Here is a 26748-nt window from a genome sequence, read left to right as displayed (position 1 = left end):
ACGTGGAGACCCTGCTGGCTGCCGACGCCTCCATGGCGCGCTTCTACGGGCCCGAGCTCGAGGTAAGCGGCGCCGCCTCCACCTCCTCCTCCTCCTCCTCCTGCTGCTGCTGTCCGGGACGCGAGGCTGGAGGGCGCAGGAACAGCGCGGCTGTCACGTAGCCCCGAGAGCCTCTGCCCCGGCGCGGCGCGGCGCGCACCTGCGCCTCCACCCCGACCGGCAGCAGCCAGGGGGCCGCTTGACTTCACCTGCTTCCCAGGGCTCACCTGAGACCACGGATAAAACTAACCCTTCGTCCCACCCGGGTGCAGGACCCGCTCGCTGCTAATGAAGCGGTCTTGCTGCCCCGCTCATCACAGGTTGAGAGATTGCTAAGGGCTGGAAGGGACCATGTAGATCATCGGGTCCAGCCCCCCATGCAATTCTCCTGTCCTAAGGCAGCTCCTATTTCACAGCCCCACAGACTGTTGTTTTCTTTTTTTTTTACTCTAGCTAAAAAACATTAGCTCAAGCGTGGAAATAACTTTCAGTGAAGCGTTGCATGTGCTGTCAAGACGCTCGAGGGGGCTAGATTTTGTTTCGTGAATCTGAAAGAGAGGTCCGTTTAATTCTGACAGCTACAGGACATAGGTTGATTGTGTGTTGCCTAGTTCATTGTGGGGTTTTTTTATACATCATGTAAGATATCAGAAATTTATCATTGCTTTTTGTGTGACCTTCAGCTGAATAATATAGTCCTAGGCCACTAGCTTATTAGTAAAGCATCTAGCTTTCTTTTTAACTCGATAAAAGGATGTGTTGTGTTATATGGGACAATGCATCACATCATCTGCATCACCCCCTTTCCAAAATCCTAGATCCACCCATGGCCCAAACCTAACCCTTTAACCTTCCAGCCACTTGCTGCCCTTCCTCATCCTCCCCAGAGGTACCCCTGTAAAGGTCAATTAACCTGCTTTTTACAGATTCACAGAAGTTCAGGGCTGGAAGGGACCTCATCAGATCATTGGGTCCAGCCCCTCTTTGTAAGGCATCGTATGGCCCCATAAAGGTTGCAATGTGCCCCCGTAAATCCATGTATAACTCCTCTTAGAGTGATCATAATACAAATAATCCCTAGCACATAAGTAGCAATTTTCATCTTTCTGTTTCACAGCTTTTTCCAAGGGAAAGGGGTATCATACGAATGGGTAGGGTGACCGTATGTCCTGGATTTTCTAGGCTCTCAGCATCCCGGCCACTGGAAAAAATTTAAGCAAAAGTCCCGGATTGGCGGGAACTTGGGAGCCACAGGGTTGGGGCTGTGTCTGTGTGTAGGCGCCGCACGGTCCTGCCTGCCTGCTCCTGGGAGCCGCGTGGTGGAGTGTACATGTATGTGTGCGGCAGGCAGCTGTCAGGACGTGCTGGGGAGCACGGTGCCTTTCTCACCAGAACCGGGGCCAGGGTTGGGCACCGGCCGGCTGGGGAGCTGCATGGGCTCTGTCTGCTCTATGCTGACTCATGGCTCTGGCCCCATCCTGGCACCTGCAGCCACATCCTGGCTGTGCGCTGCCAGGCCAGGCCAGCCACACTGCAGTCCCCATGCAGAAAGCTCAGCCCAGCCCGGCTGCGCCTGCCCTAACTGTAGTGGGGTGTGAGACTGGGGCTGGCTGCGCCTGCCCGGACCAGGATGCAATTGCAGGTGCCAGAATGAGACCAGAGCTGTCAGTCAGACAGAGCCCGCAGACCATAACCCTGGCTCCAGTGACAAAGGCACCACACTTCGGGCAGCTGCTCCAACCCTGCCTGCTGCCATGCACTGGCCTGGCACATGTTTGTGTGCTCATGCACGTACGCAGACACCTCTTGGCACTTCCTGCCCCCCATCCCAGATTTCCCTAAAATAATTATAGTCATCCTACTAATGGGCCATATCCAGGTGGGAGCAGGTGCATGTGACTGAGCAAAGGATGTGCAGGAGACTGGCAGGACTTGATTCTGCTGCTGTTCCACACCCTGAAGTCTTGCTGATGTCAGGGGTTATTTGGATGCCGATGGGTTACGGGGCTGGGTAAGGTCTTGTCTGACTGAATCAAGCAAGTAGGATGGCACTGGGGTGACTGTTAGAGTAAAGCCACAGTCTGTCTTCTTCTTCCCTAACATCCCCTTCCCAAAGCTCTCCCTACTGCTGCATCTTCTCCTTCTGCCTCCGTTGCATTAGGACCTAATCCTGACAGGTATTAAACACACAACCTCCTTCTGACTTCCATGTGAAGAAAAAGTCCCTACCCCAGAGAGTTTACACTCTAATAGACCTGGAGGTTAAACATCACCTTGAGCTGAATCTCAAGGTCCTAATTCTTCTTTGATTCAATCCTTGAAGTCAATTAGAGTTTAGCATGCACAAGTTCTAGATGATGGCCTTTTGTAACAGACGGGATGCTCATGGCCCAGCATAGTAATAATATATTTTTCCATCCATCTTGTCCTGATTAAAGTTGTCAGACGGGAGCTGGTTTTAAATAGTCTCAAGTTTTCTGGATCTGTCCCCAGCTTGTGAACAAAGTCCTTTATAGCTGCCTAGAGATGCCTGGGTGTAATAATCAACAGAGCTCCTAGCAAGTGCCTGATCCAGTGGGTAATAGGGTGGTAGTTCCTCATGGTACAGCTACTCTGGAAGCCACATCACCACTGAGCTGCACATAGACAAAGCCAATGAGCTGGATGCCAATATTTTAACAAGGAATATCTATAGGACCAGTCCAGAGGCCAGGGGCCACAGAGAGCCAAGTAAACTGTGTGCTTGCCCCACTAAGGGATCCAAAGACATTAAGGAGTGAAGGGATTTTAATTCCAATCAACTGTTGGGTAATACCAAATTGTTTCATGAAGGGGAGTGGAAATGCATGCAAGTGGGCTTCTCAGCTCTGCTGTGTAAACATGGAGTTACTCTCTCAGTTTACACTAAAGTTAGAGACTGACCTGTCCTCTTCTATCCAGACACAGCTGGGCCTATTAGGTTTAGTGGAGTGACTTAAGAGGAAGACCTGGGGTAAGACCTATCCCATTCACTTTCAGAAACTTAACCAGCCGACCACAGCCCCAGTCCCTTCTTGCCAGCTTCTCTGCTTATTCAGAAGGAGATTTTTTTCCCCAATATTTTTCAAGGCAGTTTGTTTTAGAGAAAGGGGAAAACATGGATTAAATATTTCATTAATGGAATCAATATTTGGTAGGGGTGCACCAATAAAGATTTTCTTGGCCAATACCGATAGCTGATTATTAACCAGCCACATCAGCCAATACGGATCGATAACTGATATTAACTGCGGGTTGAGTCATGCTGCAGGTGAAGTCACGCTGGGCCGGGCAGCTCATCCCCTACCTGCTTCAGTCACAGCTGCAGTATTCAGCGCCTTTTACAGCATTTGCCACGGCCCCAGCCCACAGCCCGCACCACTCAAGTGCCTGAGACACGCAGCAGCTGCTCTACTCCAGCCCAGCCCAGCCTGCCAGTGGGGATGGGGGTGTATCTGGGGCTACCCCAGCTTGCAGGAGGAAACCCAGGCATCCGGGGGCCGTGACCCCATGGGCTAGAGGGAACCCAGGCATCTGGTGGCTGCGGCCAAAAGGCATAATTATCAGAGAACATTATTGGCTACAACAGCCAAAAAAGCCAATAGCCAATAATGTAAATTTCCCTTTTTATCAGTGCCGATCCAATGGGTGACTGATATATCGGTGCGCCTCTAATATTTGGAGGGCAAAATCTCTTCCAAAAGTCCAGAGTGGTAAAAACACCAGAGCTCTGCTCTGCTCCTTCCATCATCCCCAGCAAGAATTTCTGCAGATGGATCTCAGCTCTTGATGGGCCCTAATGGAAAAGTAAAACCCAGCTGGCCCCGCCATAGCTATACTGGCTATACTGGGTCAATGGAAGTGAAGACTTGTGTGCGTCAGGGAGATCAGTGGGAGGCACACCAAGAACAGAAATGTTGAGTCAGAAGGGGCCATATTTACATAGTTAGTTTTCTTCTCAGAACCACTCTTTAATTACCAAATATTTATTAAAGGTCAAAAGCATTGTTTATAGTACAAGTTATCTTCTTACATAAGCTGTAATAGATTGGGCATCAGATATCCACAATAAGAAGATACAGGAGAGTTTGAGGGTTTGTCAGCTAAAATCTATTTCACATGGTTAGCAGAGAGATTTTTATAGGTGATTTATTTTCAATCGGGCCACTGCTCCAGCTCTCCTTTTTGAGCTCAGCTCTCAGCTAATCTAGACGGTGAGGGCTGGGTTCTGCTTTCACGTATTTTGGTGTAAATCAGAAATAACTATGCTGAAGTCAGTCGGGGAAGTAAGATCAGAATTAGGCTTTAAATCACTGGATTTCTGATCATGCTTCTGGAGCAGATTAGCCCACTAAACATTTGTGTTTGCAGCCACTCAGCCTCTTCTGGTAGAGTGCTGAGCACCTCTTGAGCAGTGTTGTGTGCTTTCAATTCAACAGCACCTGAGCATTCAGCTTCCTCTGGGAGCAGGCCAAGACTTTGCAGGGCTGTTTCAGCAGTGATGAGAAGTACCTAGAGTCTTCCCAACCTTCTTAACCTCAATATCCCCATCGGACAATACCAATTCTGGGCTTTTGCTCTGTTTTGTGCCTACAGAAAAATAATAGACCAACTCTTCTGTTGCAAAGAACTCCGACCAGAACAGGGCCAGATGGTTTTGACGCTCTGGATTCCCATTCCTAACCGCTGGGTTTGGCCTGAGTCATGTGCAGAGGTTGGCACGCATAACAGTGCTAATATTGCACAGCTCCCAGCAGCACCCTTAAAAGGATCTCATGGCACCCCAGAGTGCTGTGGCACCCTGATTGAGAATCACTGCTTTGCAGTGATGGGTGAAAATACATCAGCACGCCATTGTAAGTCTTTTCACTTTCCTGCCATAGGTGCCGAAAGACTTTAAAAGGGAAGATGAGCATCATTAGCACTACTAACTTGCTCATGACAGATAAGGAAACAGGCATAAAAAGATCTTCAGGGTGCTTAGCCCTCACAAATCCATCCAACTCCATTGTGACCTTTAGGAAGCACAGCCAAGGTGCCTCTAGTTATGTAACCCAGATCTGTCCTGAGACTGGGCTCTACAGTCATCGTCCTAACTGCTGGATGTGTTTTCTGTGCCTTCTGAGCACTGTCTCTCTAGAGGACTGCCTTCTCTGCAAGCACAAGGGCAAGAATCTTACTTTTTCTTATAAGTGACAATTGGGAGCCTTTTATAATCACATGACCCCAGGACCTGGATGGGGAGGGGAGGAGAAGCATCACAAGGCTCACAGTAGCATTAGCAAGCCAGAGTAGTCGGGTCGTCTCCCTTTGATTGCAGAGGCTCATCCATACAGCTGAGATCTTCAGGAGACTCCAGTGAGGCCTGTTAAAAACCGGTTGCTTTTAGAACAACCATAACCGGACAAATGGAGTCAGCTGCATTGTATCTGCATCAGGCCCAGTTAAAGTCTCATCCGTTTCAGACAGGCAGGACACAGCCCATCACACATGCAGACAGGCCTCCAAGTAACCATGCAGGTAAAGTTAAACCAACCAGGCCCTGGTGCTAGTACTGACTCTAGCAGTGCCCTTCTACAGAGCTAGGATTCCTCTGCAGATCAATGTTGTGTGTCGCTTAAGGACTGGTGAAAGTTTCGAAACCTCCTAGAGGACTGAAATGCACATCTGTCCTGGACTTCAGTGGGAATAGGGCATCTAAGTCTCCCAGTCACTACAAATGCCACCCTCTGGCTTGTGGCTGGGAAAGGGACCGGTGTCTGGTTCACTGCATCATGATCGCTCTAGCTATTAAAGCAGGTAGCTCCAGATTGATTAAGATGGAGCTAAGGTCGGAGCTAAAATGGCTTGTGCCAGCTCTTGCTCTCAGGCTTATGCTAGGATTTTTTACAGCTTGCACAATAGAGTTCACTTAATCCCTGGACAAAAGGAACCAGCCCTTCTTATCAGATTGCAGGGTCAAGCAGTGGCCAGATAAAAGGAGGCATTCTGCCTGCCAGGGAGACCACATCTGAAGGTTCAGTTAGGTCAGGCTGGATCTAGCTTGTCTTAGTTACAGCCCTTGGGGGGAAGCAAAGAGCTGGCAAAGGAGGAGTCTGAGCACATCCATGTTTGGGCCTCTAGTTTTGACACACCTGCTTGGAGTCTGTCCTGTAAAAGGGCAGACTCCTTGGACAACATGCCTTGGACAACGTGACCTCTAGTCTGTGCCCAGCTGGCATGGCAGGCCAGAGTGGCCCAGACTAGGCTAAGCTTGGAGATCAAGCAGCACATTCCCAACACAGCAATGACACCCTGCCACTCAGTGCTTTGCTGTTGGATGTGCGGTTCTTCTCCACTGCCTGAGCTGCTGCATAATGTTAAACAGCTGCACATTGCAACCCAGCTGCTAGCAGAGGGACGGCTGCTTATGAAGTGCTTTGGTATGAAAGACACAGTGTCAGAGGCTGTTGTTATTATGCTGCACCTGCTGCCCGGGGGCCTGGGTGGAACTCCCACCCACCAGGAATGTAACCTGCCTGAGTGATTATGGATGTCAAAAGGCAAAGTCGGCACGGCGCAGCTCCGCTCCCATCCAGTGCTGCATCAGACAGGAGGCTTTGCCTCCTGCCCACCCTTCGTTGTGCCTGCGGGCTGATCCCTAGATCCTGTATCTGGAGCAAATGATGAGATCTCCTAGGTTAGTGGCTCTCAACCTTTTTAGACCCATAGTCTCCCTTATAAGACTAAAGGGCCTCCTTGGAAAATGCCTTAGCACCCTGGCTGAGAATTAAGCAGTGAAGAAACTTTTGCTTCAGGACTCCTGGATTCTTTTCCCAGTGTGGCTCATAGCATGGTTGGTGACTGGCCAAGTCACTTTACCTTTCTGGGCCATATTTTCCCACATTTACAAATGGGGATAGTGATAATATTGTACTACAGGGAAGGATCATGGTCACTGAAATGCTGTCATCTCAAAACAGAAAAAAGCGAGTGGGTCATGGGCCCAAGCACCAGGCCCCTTAGCCACAGGCCTCTCAGCACTGGCTCAGGTCCCAGGTGGGTGCAGTGAAAGGACTGTTTCCAGAGCAGAGCGCAAACTATTCATCCTGGGGAGGTGGAAGGGACACAACAGAGCAAGGGGAAGAGGAGATGGGGGAGAGAAGGAAATGAGGGGAAAGGGAGAGAGAAAATGAACAGAAAGAAAGGAAGGAAAGAAGCAGATGGGGCAGGGGGAAGGAAGGGAAGAAAAGTGTGGGAAGGACAAAGCAAAGAGGGAGGAAAGGAGCTGGACAGGAAAGAAAAGAGGAACAGGAAAGGAGTAGAGTAGGGCAGGGGCTTTGAACAATAGGGCTGCCCAGGGCTTCACCTTGCCTCCTGCCCCAGTGCTGCCCGCTGTTTACTCTGGCTGCCACCTGGATTTGTGAAAGGAAATTCCTGGCTGAGAGTTCAAACCGCAGAAGGAGGTGGCACAAGAGAGGCAGGAGCCAAGACCTGGCAGGAGCCCACAGAGCTCACAGACAGACCTTGGTAAACACTGCCTGGGCTCCCCCTGCCCTCCCTGCCCACCTGCCAGGGATCGCAGATGGGCTGTAACTCTCTGGAATGTCCTCCTGGATCCTTTTAGCACTTCTCATCACAGAGCAGGAGCTGAGCCGGCGCCATCGTCCATACAACTCCCAGCTGCCTGCTGCACACACCAGCAGGGACCCCATCCAGCTACTGGAGAAGGGCAAAACAGTTCTCATAGAAGATCTTTGCTTCTTGGTGGCATGGGGGCTTTGCTCTGCTTTTAGAGGTTGGGTTCAAAGTGGTTTGGCCCAACCCTGCCCTTGTGTTTGCTTTCATATGTCTGTTTGGATACAGAAGTCTGTGCACTTATGTTCCCACATTGAGCGCTGTGTTCTAAGAAGAAAAATGGCTCGTAGTAATATGTGTGTGTATGTGTGTGTCTGGACATAGCCCAAAAAACAGCCCCACGATATGGTATCAATGCGCGTGAACTACAGAAATAACTTTACAACAGCAGATTAGCGCATGTTCTATAAGAACAGCCCTAAATGAGGAAGTGCATAAATATGTCCTGCAAAAGACCCTACAATAACAGATCCGTGTGGGGGTGGGCACGGCTGTGCTTTTCCTGCAACATTCATCACCAGCAAAAACACAGTTTCGAGTACTTTGCGCTTTTCAACTTCCAGGTGGCTCATGTCATGTGTTAGCAGTGATTCTGCAAGGAGCCCTGGTTTCCTTAGGTGGAATCAAATTAAATGTCATTGCTTACATACGCATCACTTTCATTTTTCTACTGCAAAACTCCTGGCATTGTGTTGGGCTGTACACTTACAGCCGTCCCATGTTCTGTAATCACTTTTGCTTTTCCCATTGGTCAGCTGCAGGCATCAGCCTCATGACCTGTAGCTCTTATGGGTTTCTCTCTACCTGCTTTGTAATTCACCTGAGCATGAGTTGCTAATGCTGCCTGGGCACAGTAGTATCAGTAATGATAATACTGGTAATAATAACGCTTCCAAAGTGCCATTCCAGCTAAAGCTCTCCAGGCGGTTTGTTAGGGGTGTTATGAATCGTTCCTGGAACAGAGGTGGTGTTTTGGAAGCATGGAGGTTTCCGGGAAGGTCATGTTAAGGAGAGACAAGTGCCACAGAAATAGTTTTAGCAGAGCAAAAGCTATTAAATGTTTTGATCTGGACACACAAACAAATTTACCACGGGATAAAAAGGTGTGGAGCTTTACTGCACGTCAGCTGATGTGCCATAGCTGCCCTCTGCAGTTATCCTATAGCAAGTGGAAACTAATCCACAAGAGCTTACCCATCTTTTATTGAAGGCTGATTGTATAGCTTTTGTGTTCTTCTCAATGGGGGGTTTCCTGCAGAAACTAAAATCACTTGGGAGGTAATTAATGCAAATCCCCAGGCAAATAAACAGTTCTGAAGGGGCTTCCCTGCTGGGAAAATTGCATATCCTAGTTTGAATTGGTTGGAGAAGGCTAGGAACAAAGGATTGGAAATGGTATAAAAAGAGCTTCCTGGTTTAAGGGGTGGAAGGTTCACCCTGGCAGAAAGAATGGAGCAATATTGAGTGCTAGAATTGCAAGGGCAGACACTGGGTACTTGGCGGGGAGCTTACATGCCTGCTTCATAAATCTTATTGCATTATGCTTTATGATAGGCTTCCTTTGTAATTCCTTTGTCCTAAACTAAACAGGACTACATGGTGCAAAATGACTGGTCCCTGGCTAACAGCAGCAGCATCCCACCAAGGGCAGAACTGCAAGTGTGGGTAGAAAGTAAAACTTGCCAAGGTGACCTTGGTGATGATCTCTCTCAAGGGGAGCAGAGCCCCAGCCTTTGGTCAGATTAAATGTCATTGCTTACATTTCTGAGGAAAAGGGGAGAGGGTGCACATGCCTGCCTGGGAGAGGTGATAACTGGTGGTCTTAGACCTGGGAGGGGGTCCTAGGAAAAGGCTGACAGAGCTCAGTTTGGGTTAACCTCAGAATTAGGATTATTCCTTTTTCACACACATGGAAACAGAAGCAACCTCTGCCCCTAGCTCGTGGCAGCCACAAGTGAGGCTTGTTGCATGGACTTTTCTGACTGTTTCCTCAGCTTGTTTCCCCTTTGGGAACAGCCAGATGGAAGCTCATTTTCTCCCAATTGTGATAAGCCAAGAATAGCAACTCAACAGCTGCCACTGGGGATGTGGGAAGTGACAGTAGGTGCCTTTAAGCAGTGGAAATGTACCACTCTGTATTATTGATCTCTGCTGAGGCATGGGCCAAATCCAAACACCCACACCCAGCTTGGACAACTGTGCTGGTGTACTCGGGGCAGAGGGAATGACTCCCTTCGCCTTCCCTTTTTCACCGCCCAGTGCACCTTGTCCTTCTGAGCAAGCTCCTTCTCAGATCCCAAACTGGAAGGGATCAATTCTCTAGCTTGAGTCAGAGACTTGACGAAAACCCTGAGAAGAGGTTTCTGAGCAGATAAGACATAGTTTGCCATGTTCGCCTGAAGTCAAGAAGAGATTTATGAGCCAAGATGACAGAAATCTCACAAGGATGTTCCAGATCCCACAGTGCGTCTGCCCACTCAAAAGGGCAGAGATCAGCATGCAAGGTTTTCACCCCATCTCCTCTGAACCCCAACTCTGTGCTCACACTTAGCACTGCCTCCTCATCAGCAAGGGGCAGGAAACATCATGAAGGGGAAGTCCATGGAGATTCAAAAACAGAGAAAAGCTAAGCCTCCTCCCTGCCTTGATTAACCCAGAAGCTGTTTGAGCAGAGGGAGGTGAACAAGCTGGATCAAGCAAATTCAAATGGAGCCTTTGGCTGAGAACACACAACAACCTCTGCCCCCCGAAATGCCAACACGTGTTTCTCAAATGACTCCAGTGGCCAAATGGACTTGATGCAGGTGGCTTCTTTCTCTCCCAAGAGGAGCCTGGCACCATCGCAGGCCAGCTGAACCTCTTGTTCACATGCTGAAGCAGAAGGGTCTTCTGCAGTCCAAGCGCTGGTATACAGTAAACAGACACCACATGGTGGAACAAGTGAATTTGACCTTTTAATCTTCACTAAAGAGCTGTTTGTTCGGTTCACTTTCCATCTTCGCTTTCCAGTTCTTTTCTGTGTTTGCAATACAGGAAGGGAATAAGAATTTAATCCTAGTCTCTCTGTTCCTTCTGCCAAGCCAGCCTTCCCCCTCAAAGCATGCTTGTATAGCTGAGACACTCCACATCGCCTGATTAGCAGAATGGGTGTCGGATGAGGGTCAGGATCCATGCTCCTTTGTGCTATGAGCAGCACCTCGGTTCTCACCAAAAGAAGACCCACTGGCCTGGTTTAGGGTTTAGCAGAGAAACCTTCAAGAAATATTTAGCTAGTGATGTTCTCAATGGGCAGATCTCTTACTTCTGGATCAGGAGTGTCCCAACAAAAGGAGCTGTGCTACTCAATGAGAGACAACACTAGTACCCAAGCTACTTGTGATCACTCAAGATCTTGTAACTCTTTGCAAGAATTAAGATGTTACCCTGATGTCCTGGCCAGTAGAGAGAATCATTTACATCCCCCTAAGGATTTCAGTCACACTTCATTGGTATACAGGGCAATATACCTCTAAATAGCTTCTATGTTCACCCCAGAGATGATTATTGCACTTCACTGGTGGATGACATAAACCCTGAAGACTTTGCAGATGAGTTCAAGTTAGGAGTGCACCAATATATCAGTTGGCTATCGAATCGGCATCGATAAAAGGAGAAATGACATTATTGGCTTTTGGCTTTTTTGGTCATTGTAGCCAATAATTATAGCCATGTGGCTGGAGCACCACGGAGTGGTCACAGGGCGCCGCACTTATTACCAGCTGCTGCTGCTGTCACTGCCATAGAAACACTGTGTGCGAGTGCTGGGCTGCCGCAGAGATGTTGGACTGTGTGTGGGCAGGGTAAAGCACCGCGCGCAGTTCATTCTGCTCCGCCAGGCGCCTTTGCAAAAGCGACTTCTCCCCAGCGGCCGTGGAAGCTCAGCTGAGTGGGGCCCACCAGCACTGGGGCTCCAAACATGCCTGGTGCCGCTGTCTGTGTGAAGGTCTGCCCTGCCTGCCCAGGACGGCAGCACAGGCTGCGCGGGGAGTGGGACTACGGGTAGGAGCTGTGAGTGAGGGAGCAATGTGCATGGGAATATGGCAGTCACCACCTTCCTCATCAAGGGCCAGAGCAGGGTTATGTCACTAGTTTAAAATACCTTGCACTATTACTAAATATCAGTTATCGGATTGACATCGACCAATGTGGTTGGTTCATCATCAGCTATCAGTATCGGCAGAAAAATCTTTATTGGTGCACCCCTAGTTTAAGTGCCTTGGGAATTCTGCAAGATGAAATGTGAGTTCGCAAGGCTGAGTTCAGTCCCAGCCTTGCAATCCTAAATCTTCAGACATTTAATACGTAGCTTGGTGACATTTTCATAAAGGCGCCCAACTTGACTTTTCCATGATGCAGGCAGAAAGAATGCCCAAATTTCCACTGGAACAGCAACAGGAGGACATTGTGCAGTCTCTTCTATGTGTCTTGCCCCGACAATGCATTCTTTGCTATATCTGCTGTATTCTTTGGATCTTTATGTCACATCATGGAGATCTGGCTAGTCTAAATAAAGCCTTCTCGTTAGTACTGCCATCACTCTTTCTGGAACCTCCTATAATATAATGAACTGAAGCTGACTAATATGCGTCTTGCTAAAAATAGGCATCTGTTTACATGGTGATGTCTGTAGCAGGGTAAAATGTTGAAGAAAAATTTAAACTATCTAGGAGTGCCATGTCTAGTTTGTGCTGGCTCTGATGTACCAGCTAGTTCTTCAGATGCAGCTTAAATCCCAGCTGCTTGTCATATTTGGGCTATTAGAAGTGGGAGCTGTCAGAACAGTAGAGGAACAAAGACTCCAGTATCCCAACCATACCTCCTTTTAGTAAATGATGTTCTACCACCTAACAGTAGACCCTTCCTGCAGCATCAGTTCATGGCATTCTTTACTTCGCACCCTTGACTTTGCATCCTTGACTGTGGATCACTCAGTATCACCCTCATTCCACCTAAAACGTTATCAGCAATGGATGCCCTTCGCACGGCAGGCCTATGGAAGTGCCTGTAGGTCCATCTGAAGATCTGTGACTTGGAATGCAAGTGAGACTTCCCTGTGGGCACCGATTTATATACGTGATCCACTCAGACTCACTCCATTTCTAAGCAACTGGCATTCCAGCTTCCTCCGTGCAAATCCCTGTCCCCGGAAACGCACTGAGGATTGAGCCGTTTATTCTCCACCGAGGCAGTGAGCTTGGTGTGTTCCATACTACATGATTCGTGTCGGGGCTGGAAGGGACCTTGTAGATCATCGGGTCCTGTCCCCCTGCACTAGACAGGAAAGGACAACTGGGGTCAAGTGACAACTGTCCAGTGTCCTTTTGAAGATTTCCAGGGTAGGCGACTGCACCACCACTGGAGGGAGTTTATTCCACAGTCTGGACACCCTGACTGTGAAGGAGTTTTTCTTGGAATTGAGCCTAAAGTGGCCTTCCAGGAGTTTGTATCCATTGCTCCTGGTCTTCCCCAGGGGTGCCCTGGTGAACAGCTGTTCACCGAGTTCTTGATGTACTTCCCTGATATAACGATAAGCCGCTATCAAGTCCCCTCTCGCCCTTCTTGTTTGTAGGCTGAAGAGGCCCAAGTCCCTCAGCCTCTCCTCATATGGATTGTCTTGCAAGTGCCTGATCATACGGGTGGCTCCTCTTAAATTTCATGATCATAATCTTAAGATCATATGGGTGGACGCTCTTAAGTTTTTCCACGTCCTTGTTGAAGTGCGGCGCCCAGAACTGGACGCAGTACTCCAGCTGTGGTCTCACCAGTGCGGACTACAGTGGAAGTATCACTTCCTTAGTTTTGCATGAGATGCAATGGTTAATGCATGCCAGCGTGTTTGCACTGCTGACCACAGCATCGCACTGCCGGCTCGTGTTCATGCGATGGTCAATCACTCCCCCTAGATCCCTTTCAGCCGTAATACAAATCAAATTGTCGCCACCGAGCCTGTAGGTATGTTGGAGATTGTTTGCCCCCAGATGGAGCATCTTACACTTCTGAGCGCTGAACTTCATCTGGTTCTGGTCTGCCCAACTCTTCAGCCTGGCCAGGTCTGCCTGTATCTGCAACCTATCTTCTGGCGTGGCCACAGTCCCCCATAACTTGGTGTCATCTGCAAACTTGGCCAACAAGCTTTTCACCCCCGCATCCAAATCATTGATAAAGATGCTGAAAAGCACCGGTCCAAGCACAGACCCCTGAGGGACACCACTGGCTACTTCTTGTCCGGACGAGACAGATCCGTTCATGAGAACTCTCTGGGTCCTGCCATGCAGCCAGTTTTCCACCCACTGAACTGTTGAGCAGTTAAGCCCACAATGATACTCTCCATTCCAGGGAGAGATGAGGTTATTCAATGCACAGAGCCAAATTCTGCTGTCAGTCATTGGTGTAAATCTGTAGCAGCCCAGCTGACTTTGGCTGAGCTGCACTGGATTTGTACAGGTATAAGAGAAGTTAATATTTCATCTTTATAGCTTCCAGTCTAATTAAATAATAATGCTGAAGTCACCAAGGCAAGACTACAGATTGTAATTTGTCTGGGCTACGAGAAGTCACTTTCTCTTTCCCAATATTTAACTGTTGTGTAATGATTGCATTTTTTTCTTATGAATATGATTCCATGAACTGGTGCCAAAGAGAGAAGGAATTTTGTTGCACTGATAAGATGTTTACATCAGCCTAAACATTGCTGGAGCATTTGACATATTAAGTAACCTCGAGTTCTCCTGTTCACCCAAGCAAAAGACAGTGCTGGGTGAATGCTTGGCAGCTTGCACAAGTGGTACGGGAATGAATCTCATTCACAAATAATAACACTGATGTGTAACTCCCACACACGGGGCTTGGACAAATGTATGCACCTCTTGGAGTGTCCTGGGAAGAACTCAGCTATTTCCTGCAGTGAGTGTATCTCCTAGGAATCTGCACTGGGAGGGCTGACCACCCCACGGGAGGGAAGAATGTGTTTAAAGAGCACATGCTGGAAGCTGTATGTAAAGGCCAGCCAGTGCTTTACCACGCACTGACTCCCACCTGTTTTGGGTTCATTACCCCTTTTCAAGTTTGGTGCATTGCCATAAACCCCTCTGTGTCTGTGCTAACAGAAAAAGGAAGGCTTTATGTCACTGCATCACAATAACCCCTCCAGCTCCCTAAAAGAGAGTGCCAGGTTGTCCTTCACTTTTTTTTTTCCTCCACATATATTCCCTCTTTTCCCTTTGTCTGCTGACTTCTTCCTTCCTTCCTTCCTTGCTTGCTTGCTTCCTTCCTCCCTCCTATGTGCCCTGGAGAAGCTTGTATACACACCTGGAGACACAGTCTGAGAAACCCTGTGCTTAAGAGCAAGACAGGAGCAAGGCCCTGATTATCTGCTGGTGAAAACAGGTGTCACCCTGCTGACCTTAACAATGCTACTTTGGTTTACCCCAGCCAGGAATCTGGGCCCTAACATACACCATCTGCATAACCTAATGTATCTTTAACGTGCTTGTACAGTGTGTGTCATGCTCTTAAAGCTGATTCACAGAAAGGATTAAACAACCTGCAGCTAGTGCCAGATAAGAGACCGCTGCTATGGATCAAGTAATAGCATTCTGTACTTTGGAGCTGAAGGCTCTGGGTTCAAACGGTGCTGACCAAAAAGGGGCAGGAGCAGTAGGTGTACAACACAGAGATGGGAGCCAAACGGGATACATTCAGACTGTTTCCCATCTTGTGGAGGTTACACCTGGAAAATGAGTGAGTGGTTCACGCTTTACCAGAACACAGAAAAGGTCCTTTATATTCTGTTGAGGGGTTGCAGGCCTCGGTGTGTCCTTGGCAGGGGCAGAGACCCTTTCAGTACAAGAGATCCAGAGATAATAATAGGATAACACTACAGATATGGGTTGTGATTTTGTATTTTTCCCAAATCCCTTGCTTCTTCTTAAATCAGAAGGGAAGTGTTCGTACCCATATTGAGCTAGTGTCAGCAGCTATCCAAGATGAGGGGCAATGAAGGATTGGGCTTATGCTGCCCATATTTGAGGTGCTGAGAGCACTGTTGGATGCCACAGAAATTGGTCCCTTTCCTAATGGGTAGGTTATAATGGAAGCCCAGTAGTGGCCTCCTCAAGGGAACAGAGAGTGGAAGCCTTCATGACATTGCATTTGGGACCCTGAAGTTTCCTGTCCAAAAGACATAACCCTTTGTTTGCCTGTGCACTTTTGTCCTTGCAGAATCACATCCTGACCCTGATGGCTATGGCTGCTTGGATCTACAAGCACCCCAGCCTGAAGAACTCCATCAACCTCGTGGTGGTGAAGGTGCTGATTATCGAAGATGAGAAGCTCGGGCCAGAAGTGTCGGATAACGGAGGGCTCACACTCCGCAACTTCTGCAACTGGCAGCAGAGCTTCAACCCTGCTAGCGACCGTCACCCAGAGCATTTTGACACGGCCATTCTGCTGACAAGACAGGTTTGCAGCTGAGCCACCTAAATCAATGCAGGGCCTAGCCTGAGCGGGGCCTGGAGCAGAGATCAAGCAGAATTGTGTTCATCAAGTCCATCATCCTTATTTGTGTTATAGCAGGCCCCTGGGGGAGGACATCCATTGAACTAGGTGCTGAGCATCCAAATAATAAAAAATGGTTCCTGTCCAGACAGCTTGTCGTTTATACAGACAAAGCAGATTAGGGAACGACTGTTATCCCCATGTCAGCAATGAGAATGGAGAAGCGCAGTGATTTGCCCAAGGAAACAGGGAGCCTGGAGCACGGATGGGAATGTCAGAAGTATTTCCTGGTTCCCACCAGTGCATTGCCCACTAAGCCACTCTTTTTCTCCATGAAATGTCTTCTGGCTGACCCATCATGAGGCATCCAGCAAAGGTGTCTCTGGAGAAAGGGAGGAGATGAAAATGGCTTGGATATGAATTATTCCAAAGCATCAAGTTTCAGAAGGCTAAGAAGAGAGGAGACCACTTGTTCTATTAATCATTAATCACTAAAGTCAATGAATAGGTCACTGCTTGGCTCATTTGTTATCATATCTCAAATTCTGGAAAACGAGAGAGGGCAAAGCTCTGGGATTTGGTTTGTCTGCACAAAGGAGCTTGGCAGGGTGGGCTGGGAACTTGGCAGTGCTATCCCTTGGCAGGAAAGTGCAGAAGGAGGCTGCTTTTGGCATATTATGCAGCACAACACAAGTTGTCCTACAAGGAAAAGCTAGGAGTGGGATCAGGCACTGGGTTTCCAACCTTCCCACTGAAAGGTATGCAAACTGAATGACAGGGACATCCCAGTAGTGCTATGAGCCCATGTCACAGGGAGAGGAATCACATTGGGTCCCTACTCTCTCTTATCTTATGTCCTCTGATGCTCTCTTCAAACACAGGATTTCTGTGGGCACCAAAGCTGTGACACTCTGGGTGTAGCTGACATCGGCACTATGTGTGACCCCAAAAAAAGCTGCTCTGTGATCGAAGATGAGGGCCTCCAAGCTGCCTACACCCTGGCTCATGAACTAGGTAACTCCTTCATCACTTGTGTGTGAGGGATAGTCAATAGGCCTGCACAAAGTGCCTAGTATTTGCTTTGGATTCGGCTGATTCGGGGGACAGTGATTCAGTTCAGTGATTCAAATCACTGTCCCAAATCGATTTGGCTGCATCTGATTCAGAGATTTGGCTGCTGCCAAATCTCCAAATTGCACAGACCCCATCCTCCACCCACTCTCCCTGCCCACCCCAGCTCCCAGCACTTTGAAAAAAAAACCCCAGGCTCACCAGGTGCTGCCGGGCGGGGGGCCATCCCCACTGCCCCCCACTGGCCCACGCCGCGTGGGGGGCTCTGCATGAGCCCCATTCCCCCCATGGCTGCCCTGCCCACCCCAGCCCCGGCCCTTTAAGAAAAACAAAAACCAAAAAAAACCACACTCACCAGTTCCTGCCCCCCCACTGCCCTGCACCACATGGCGGGGGCTCTGCACGAGCCTCCCGAAGCCCCGAGCTTTTATTGGGCCAACTGTATAGTTGGGATGGAGTTAGATGAACTGAAATGCAAGACTTTCTTGATGAGGTCTGAGAGTGAGCTTGAAGGTGGAGGGGGCAGGGAAGAGAACGAGCTGCTAATGTTCAGGCTGCCTCTCATATTCCAGGGCACGTATTCAGCATGCCCCATGATGACTCCAAGACCTGTGAGCGACTTTTTGGGCCTCTGGGCAAACATCACATGATGGCTCCTCTCTTTGTCCACTTGAACAAGACTCTGCCCTGGTCCCCCTGTAGCGCTATGTACATCACAGAGTTTCTAGATGGAGGACATGGTAAGAATCACCCCCGTACTCGCAGGATGCCTGGGGTTGTTTCAGACCACTGCCACACATGCTGGAAATGGTCATTCTGGGCCAGACTTCCCAGCACCCAGCAGGCTCAGGCACTCATGAAAATCCCACTAAGCAGTCCTTTCACCTCTAGTCATGTAAACCTGGCTCTGGGTTTTCATGTATGGTCATCAGGCTTTCATTCCCTGTCCTCATAATGTTACAGTGTGGTGGGCTGTCAGGCACCATTGCCACCCTGCTCCCATTCAGCTGTGTAGACAGGCTTAATATGCTATTAGGCTATATCTCCATGGCAAACTGATCGTACAGACTTGGGGTACTGTTTTTCTCACAAATGATTCATCACAGCCACTATGGACTTGAGCATTACCAGAGGGTCTTCCTTGCTGCACATCTTCCATTAACTTCCCTTGCCAAAATAACTGGAATAAAAAAGCAATTGCAATTGCTAGGAATCACTTTGCTTGGGGAGATGGGAAGGACAGCCTTGATGCCTGCTGAATAGACCTGGTGTAGAGATGCTATAATCAGCTGTGGTAAACAGCAAGTGAGAAACACCTTGGAGGATCTAGTGGGGAGTTTGGGGAGCAAAGGCATTGTCAGGTCTAACAGCACTGGCTGTGATCTAAGAGCTCGGCAGCAGCTGGCAGGTTTCTACCAACTGCAAATGTCCTGACAGCTTTGCATCAGGAGAGCAGGCTGTGCGTAGGAAACTGCAGGAGAGCATTTACTACAGCAGAGCTGAGGGAGATGCGCAGGCATGGAACTAGAAAAACCTGGTTAAATGTAGTAAAAATGTGTGCTGACAGGGGAGCAGAATGAATGGGGGAATTAGAAGTGAAGATGCATGTGCAGAAAAGGGTCATGGAAGATATAAATCAGGAAACCAAAAGTTTGTTGAAGCTGAAAAGTCCCTAGTGCTGGAGGTGACCGTAGTCCATAGAAAACAATAGGCTTCCTGTTTGCATGGAGTTGGGCACTGCAGGGGCCTGCCGGCTTCTTTGTGTCCAGCTCACCTTGCATTTGCATCCATTTCCCAATCAGGAGATTGCCTCCTCGACGCTCCAGCCAAGCTCATCACCCTCCCCACAGACCTGCCAGGCCAAGTGTCCATCTACAGCCTGGACCGTCAATGCCAGCAGATCTTTGGCAAGGAATTTCGGCACTGTCCGAACACCACCGAGGAGGATGTCTGCGCTCAGCTGTGGTGCCGGATGGAGACAGGAGAGCCTCTCTGTCACACCAAAAATGGCAGCTTGCCCTGGGCGGATGGCACACCCTGCGGGGCAGGCAGGCTGTGCTGGGAAGGCATCTGTGTGCTAGGGAACATGGCAAAGCCCCAGGTAACTGGCTGGTGGGATGGAAATGATCTGTGTCTGCAGAGGAAGCTTCTTTCCTGCAGGGAAGGGGCCTGTTCCCCATCATTCTCTTCCATTGCCGCTGAGGGGCCGGCATTGCCAGCTGTGAGGGCCACAGCAATAAAACTCACACTTCCATGCACTAAGACATTGCCACAGTTCTCCCCAAGGGGCCAGGAAAGCATCATGATCCTGGATGGGGACAGGGAGGCAGAGAGCTGAATTGACTTGCTCAGGGCAGCACGGTGAGTCGTTAGCAGGGATGGGCTTAATCACAGAATCACAGAAAGTTCAGGTTGGACGGGACCTCAGGAGGTCACATCTAGTCCAAGCCCCTGCTCGAAGCAGGATCGTCCCCAACTAGATCATCCCAGAGCTTTGTCTAGCCAGGTTTTGAAAACCTTCAAGGATGGAGCTTCCACCACCTCTCTGCTCCAGTGTTTTACTACCCTCCTAGTGAGAAAATTCTTCCTAATATCCAACCTAAACTTCCCTTGCTGCGACTGGAGATCATTGCTCCCTGTTCTGTCATCTACCATCGCTGAGAACAGTCCAGCTCCATCCTCCTTCTGTAATTCTCAGAAATCCTAGCTCCCAGCCTTATTCTCTGCCCACTGCACCACAGGGCCTCCTGGTCTGTGTCTGAGGATAGTGACCCCAGACAAGTCCTCTCCTTTTCTCCAAGCAGACAGCGCAAAGTCTGGATATGAGGAAACCTGGGCCCTGATCCTGCAATCCAGCCTGCCATGGTAGATCCCTGTGGTGTGGGCAGGGGCAGGGGTCCCCACTAGCACATCCAATTGCAGGATCAAAGCTTGTGCCAGTTAGGATGAGGCTCCTTGACTCTGCAATTTGCAAATGAAGCAGCTCATGTTACTACCTTGGGTTCCCTGTTCCACACTAATCTGTATCCAGGAAAGGCTATTGTCTTCTGATTTGCCTGGTTTGTTTTTGAATCTCCTCTCAGGCAGCACTTGCCACTGAGATCATCTCTACTGTGGCCTGTGCTGGGCCAGGCCAACTCACGGAGTCACTCTGCAGTGAATTTCCTGATGACTTGTGCTGGCCTGAACTGTCAACTCCAGGAAGACTGTCATTAAGTCATTTTCTTTCCCCTCTGGGAATATACATGAAGACAAACTACTGCTGAAGCAGCCCCTAGCCCAGCAAAATGCTTACAGCAGCTTCAGCAAATAGGCTCATCCGTGCCAATGGTACTTAAATCCCTGCATAAGTGCTAGCTGCATCAGGGCCGTACTTAGTATTGTCAGGAGCGGAGGGGATATGTGCATGTTACTGGTGCCTGCAGCCTTCGTTTGCCTTCTATATTTATAGTACAGGACCAATAGTAGGCATCTATCTGTCTTGTGAGACAATGAAATTGTGCCAAGAACACAACTGAATGTTCAAAACTTGCTGAATGTAACCCTCACTTGAAGATAAAATGAAGCCGGAGTGACCTCTTCAGGGCACAAAAGCCTGGGCAGTGTATATGGCCAGTGACAAAGTCAGGAGCTCAAGTCTCTTCCCACCGACAACAGCCTTGTGCAGTGCCATTGGCTTTCAGGGCGTTGTGACCAAGCTCAGGGTTGTGAATTGGGTTGTGCAGGTTGGCTCTTGTGTTGCCCACAGAGTGCTCTACGCTCCACCCAGGCCGCAGGATGAGGGCAGACAAATCAGCTCCTGTAGGGTGCTGGAGATGTGTTTGCAGTCAGGCTGTCCTGCATCCCTGTGCTGGTGTTTGTGAGCACCACAAAGTCATGCTTTCAGCTCCTAGAAAACAGATGGGGCGGCTGCTTTTCTTTTCACATTCTGGCTTGGTAAAACCTTTGCTGGTTCCATTCCTGTATTTTGACATGAATGCAACCCCTGCTCCATCCCCCTAGCCCTGCATGTTGTTTTTCAGTTCTGCCATGTGTGGAACAACGCACTAAGCACGTGCCTTATACTTGTTAACAAACCACTACAAAGAGTGACCCAGTCTCTATGGCAAGATCAGCGCAAAGCCAGGCCAAGTTGGATACTAAGCCTCTCTCCCTGTCTAGCAAGTATTCGGAGGACCTGAACCCAGGAGGGGCTGAGCACATGCAGCTCATATAAAGCAAAATCTTGGCAGCACTTCTGTATTTCCATTGACGGTAGCGAAGCCAGGATTTCAACCGCAGAGCTGAACACAGGCTGATGGTGCTCATCACCTCTTCGGTAGTAGAAAGCAGGAAGGTACAGAGGCAGCTGTCTGGAGGGCAGGACCAGTCAGCTCAGCAATTTGGCCCACTCCAGGCTTCTCACTCAGGTCTTGAGACCTGCTCTCTGTCTTGCTCCTTAATCAGTCTTGGTCTCTTGTCATATAGCACCAGTAGGTATTTCTTGTTGTGGCCATTTGAGGGACGCTTCTGTGAGCTCACAGCTTCTTGAACCTTGGCTCTAGACAGTTGCTGAAGGGCAGGGGCTCCAGAGGTGAGGACCTTCCCCTGGGAGAGGCTTACCAGCTAGGCGCCATCCTGGTGAACCCTGCACAACTCAGCTCTCAGATAAAAAGCATCTTACACCTTGAGAATAAGGTTTCAAAGCTGCTCAGGAGTTGATATGCCCAGGTCTTATTTGTTTTCATGGGAACTAGATGTCTGAAGAGGAGATTTTCAAAGACACAAAAGGCAGTGATGTGTCTAACTCCTTTCAGAAGTCAAAGAGAATTAGGACCCTAATTGCTGTTTGTGCCTTGCAAAATCCCCCACCCACATGCACAGCCTGAAATGGCCACAACTGTGTTTGAGCCCCAGACCCTTTGGGATGTCCCACAAATGATCTTCTCCTCCTGGCTAGGTCTGTGCAGTCCATTAAAACAAAGAGGGGTGGCTGTAATGAAGTGATTTGTGATGTCTTGCAGCCTGTGGTGGATGGAGACTGGGGGCCGTGGAGCCCGTGGGGCACCTGTTCCAGGACGTGCGGAGGCGGGGTGCAGTTTTCACACCGCAACTGCAACAATCCCGAACCGCGGAATGGTGGGAAATACTGCGAGGGCCAGAGAACCAAGTACCAGTCATGCCACACGGAGGAGTGCCCAGCCGATGGTAATCCACAGGTTCCCAGTAACGCTTGCCTTCACTTCCCTCCCCTTGATGTCCCTGCCTGTGTCCGGAGCAGCTCCAGGAACTGGCTTGGTGAAGCTGAGCCTGACATGAAAGAAGCCATTGTAGTGATATAGATATAATTATGAGGCATTATGGATGGCAGCAGCCTGTCTGTCTGACTGCCACCAGGCACTGGAGAAGTCAAGCGATAGGGAGACCAAGAGGACTCGGTCTGATACTGAGGCACCTACCAAGAGACGCCCCTCAGCAAGGTTTTGGAGGGACTGTACAGTCTGTTTCCTCCCATCCCAAATCTACCTGCAGGCTCAGTCTGCAAAGCCACCAGCTCTTCAAGGGCAGGGGTGGGCAATTAGTTGGGTTCAAGGGCCACATGTGGGGTTTTGATGAGCTGTCATGGGCCAGGTCAGCACCAGGGTGAGCAGCAGGCATGTTCACCGAGAAGATGAAGGCAGGGCAGATGTGCACCTTACAGACTAATTAAATCATTTATAGCATAAGCTTTTGTGAGCTCAGGCTCACTCCACCAGGTGCTGTGAAAGGACTGAGAGGATGCCATTCATAAGTGCTCGGTTAAATGATGAATTGCCCCTTGGGTCACCCTGGCACCTCTAACCAGTCAGCGAGAGAGACCGCAATTCCCCCCAAGCTGCCTTTTCCCCCAGCCCAGCCCCGCTGAGGACTATAAGGTCCTGCTTTTCCTTCCTTTCAGGGAAGAGCTTCCGAGAGCAGCAGTGTGAGAAGTACAACAGCTACAATTTCACGGATCTGGATGGGAATCTGCTGGAATGGGTCCCGAAATACACGGGTGTCTCCCCCAGAGATCGCTGCAAGCTCTTTTGCCGAGCCAGAGGGGGGAGTGAATTCAAAGTATTTGAGGCCAAAGTAAGATGCCTGCCTTTAATTCTTACTATTCTCCTTCCCTAAAGTGCCCCATGGCATCATCTCATAATTGTCACTCCTTTTCTACTTCTTATTGTCCAGGTGATTGATGGGACATTGTGTGGGCCAGAGACTCTCTCCATCTGTGTCCATGGTCAGTGCATCAAGGCTGGCTGTGACCATGTGATTGGGTCCTCCAAGAAGCTGGACAAGTGTGGGGTGTGTGGTGGCAATGGCTCAACTTGCAGGAAAATATCTGGTTCACTCAACAGATCCAAGTAAGCCATGGGGGGGACTGAATCCATCTCTGGGGCTCTGGGAGTATGAAAGAAAGGATTATGCCAAGGCTAGATGTCTGCCTTCCCCAGAGCTATCCTGCTTTCAAGCTGCTCAAGATCTGGCTTGTGGAACCAATTCTCTTAGTTGTACCCATGAAAATGTGCTGATTTCAGTGCATTTACAGTGTAGCTGAGAAGAGAATATAGCCACGTAGGTTGTTAACACAGGTTTTCTGGCCCACATGATGAGTAATTCATTACATTAGTAAAAGTCAAGGAATGCAAAACAATCCATTTACTCTTCTCCTTACATATAGTACCAAAGGTCTTAGGAAGGTAAACATACCACGTCATGTTGCTGCTGTACAAATGTCTCAGAAGCAATAAGGACATAAGCAAGAACACACATAGATAGTTAAATGCATCCTAAAGCCTCACTCTCAGGGATTAAGAACACTGGCCTGGCGCAGGTCAGGTTCACCTGCTACCATAACTTACAGTAAACGGTGCTACCTGTGACTGTTAACACTGAGTGCTGGCAGAGGTTAAATAACTTAGCAACCTCTAGGGTGCCAATGGCTCTGTGCACCTTAGAGAGGGGCACTACTCTTCCCCCCCCCTCGGGTGGAGGAAATGCCACCAAAAAGTTGTAGAACTGAAGTCCTCTCCATGATAGGGTAGACTAGGCTCTTTAACCCTGGTCGGCAGCCAGTCTAGAAACAAAGCCCCAATAGATGGACAAATGGATCATATCATTTACTCTGGCAGCTCCTGCAGCCAGGCTGGTTCCAGGTGTACTGGCACTTGTCTTTCCTTTGGATTAAACCAGCAAGGCCAAGAGGGGGACAGTGGTGTATGGGCAGTTCAGTGTCTCCAAATACACTGCCCAGGCTTTTGTGCCCTGGAGAGGTCACTCCAGCTTCACTTTATTTTCAAGCAAGGATTACATTCAGTGAGCTGATGTCTCACTCGGCGTAATTGTATTGTCTCATGAGACAGAGAGATGCCTAGTATATGTAATTAATTTTACTTTTTTTATTTTTGAATCAGCTCGGGCAGTGAAATCAGCTGCTCGTTTTTTTGTCTCTGGTCCATTACATACTCTGATTCCCAGATGCAGTCTCCATGAGTCTGCTGCATGAGGCCCAACACTGCAGGAAAACTTTTTTTAAAACCCATCCCTTTTCCATAGTCTTTTCTAACTGCCAGAGAAACACTAGGTCTGGTAAAAGCAATTTACTTTCACACCCAAGTTTTGAATCTTAGCTAGTTTTGAATCCTAACTGCTTGACAACCAACCTTGGATCCAATTTGTACCAACCTAATTGTAAAGTAACTCAGTGATTCTCAACCAGGTTCTGTGGCACCATGGGGTCCTTGCAGCCCTTGCAAGGGTGCCATGGGGTGCCTCTCAGGTTTAGCGCTGTTAGGTGTATAAACATGGGTCACAAGATAAACTTAGAGTTTTCACATAAGAATCCATAGTGTTAAAACCATGTGGCCTTTCTGAGATCTCTGCAGCAGAAGAATTGCTCTATTCGTTTTCTGTAGTCAACAAAGTATGAAACCTAAGAGCTGGCATTTCCTTGGGGGTGCCTCAAGTCTGGAGAGGTTGAGAACCACTGGCATAACTCCATTGTCTGCCAGAAAGATAACCTGGATTTGCAGCTATGAAAATGAGCTCCGAATCCAGCCAGGTGTAATCTCTGCTCGCAGTTCCACAGAGCTTTATGTTAAGTGTAACCCAAGCAGTGCTTACTGCCTCGGGTATGATCAGGTGCTGACATCGATGAGTTCTTGGTGCAATACCAGTTGTAAATAAAAACTCAGTCCCTGTCCTGAGGAGTGCAAACCTGAGGTCAGAGTGAATGTCACCCATGCTGGCACAAGGCTTATCATAGGCCGCAGAACAGGCTGGGCCACCCGGGCCATGGCCCGACCAATTTTTAGCACATTAATTTATATAACCCACAAATGCACAATTGTCCTTCCAGTTAAAACTGTATAGCTATTTTTTTCAAACTGCATAGCTATCTAAATTAACGTGCTAAAATTTGGTCGGGCCGTGGCCTGGGTGGCCCACCCAGTTCTGCGGCCTGTGCTTATTATCATTTCCCTTGGGGTAAAGTGGGATGTAAATGGCTAGACAACTTTGTGTTGGCTTTCAGCTCTGGGTGAATTCCAGCCTGTGTGCCAAAGCTTTGATATCAGTGAGCTGTGGCAACTTCTACCATGTGAATCTCTAAACCTCTTGGTTTAAAGGCTAAAGTTCAAGCTGAGTAAATCTAGCCCCGAAAACCCAACAGAGGCACTTCCTGAAAATATAGTAACAAGGCCCAATGTATCAAATTCCTTGTGGCAAGAATACTGATACAGCCAAATTACATTTCCTCAATTGTTTTCTCCCAGGGAGCAAGATGAATGGATCTTCCATTTTCCAGTGAATTGTGGTTGTAGTAAGAGAGATTAATGGGCTAACTACAGCCAACTGGATTTAATTTTCAAGACATCCTGTTAAGATCAGGGTTCGGGATGCCAGTGCAACTGACAGCAGAGTTTGACCTCGCATCTTTGTTCCACAATATTCTTGGCACAATGAACAGCCACAGTACAATCTCTTGAAATGCCTTGTATACATTTTCCCATTGGCCACTGTGGCTGATTTCTGCCAGGTGCTGCATTCTGGTGCATTTCCATATCATTCTGCAAATAGTGATTATTATTTGTTTAGCACTGACAATGTTCCCTGAGCTGTACAGGGCACAAAGATGGAGAGTCACTGAGCCAAAGACCATCCAGTCCATAGCTATGAGTATTTGAATGCCAATGTGTTCATGCTGTAATCCCCCAGGGACTGCATACTCTGGGATGCTGCTGCTGTGCAATTTGCAGTGGGATCTCCCGTCTGGGAAGCAGCTTGTGCTGCATATACCAGCATTTAATTTACAGTTAATTTCCAGTCTAGGCTTGCAATGAAAATCTCCCAAGAAAACGAACAAAGTTTAAAATGATGCAGAGATTTCTGCCTGAGTCTGCAGACAGCCTGAAACCATAGCTTTAAGAGATTTGGATCATCATCATGTGAGGTGTTAGGTCTGAGACC

At 48.8% G+C, this 26748-nt stretch overlaps 1 protein-coding gene across 2 annotated transcripts in view; it reads left to right on the top strand.

Annotated features, from left to right (window-relative positions):
* The first annotated feature begins 6 nt into the window (after window positions 1-6).
* Window positions 7-26748, top strand: part of ADAMTS8 (ADAM metallopeptidase with thrombospondin type 1 motif 8) — a 33543-nt gene continuing 6801 nt past the window's right edge. For both annotated transcript variants that reach the window (XM_025215000.1, XM_014524484.1), the window contains exons 1-8: window positions 7-62; window positions 15934-16173; window positions 17091-17223; window positions 17853-18020; window positions 19083-19381; window positions 22284-22467; window positions 23198-23370; window positions 23470-23645. In XM_025215000.1, the coding sequence (XP_025070785.1) occupies window positions 33-62; window positions 15934-16173; window positions 17091-17223; window positions 17853-18020; window positions 19083-19381; window positions 22284-22467; window positions 23198-23370; window positions 23470-23645 (1403 nt within the window). In that variant the 5' untranslated portion in view covers window positions 7-32. The remainder of the gene's footprint in view (window positions 63-15933; window positions 16174-17090; window positions 17224-17852; window positions 18021-19082; window positions 19382-22283; window positions 22468-23197; window positions 23371-23469; window positions 23646-26748) is intronic.

Source organism: Alligator sinensis, unplaced genomic scaffold (genome assembly GCF_000455745.1).
Source record: "Alligator sinensis unplaced genomic scaffold, ASM45574v1 scaffold1496_1, whole genome shotgun sequence".
NCBI lineage: Eukaryota > Metazoa > Chordata > Crocodylia > Alligatoridae > Alligator > Alligator sinensis.
The sequence above is the reverse complement of the archived record's forward strand: the minus strand, read 5'-3'. Positions and strand labels throughout refer to the sequence as shown.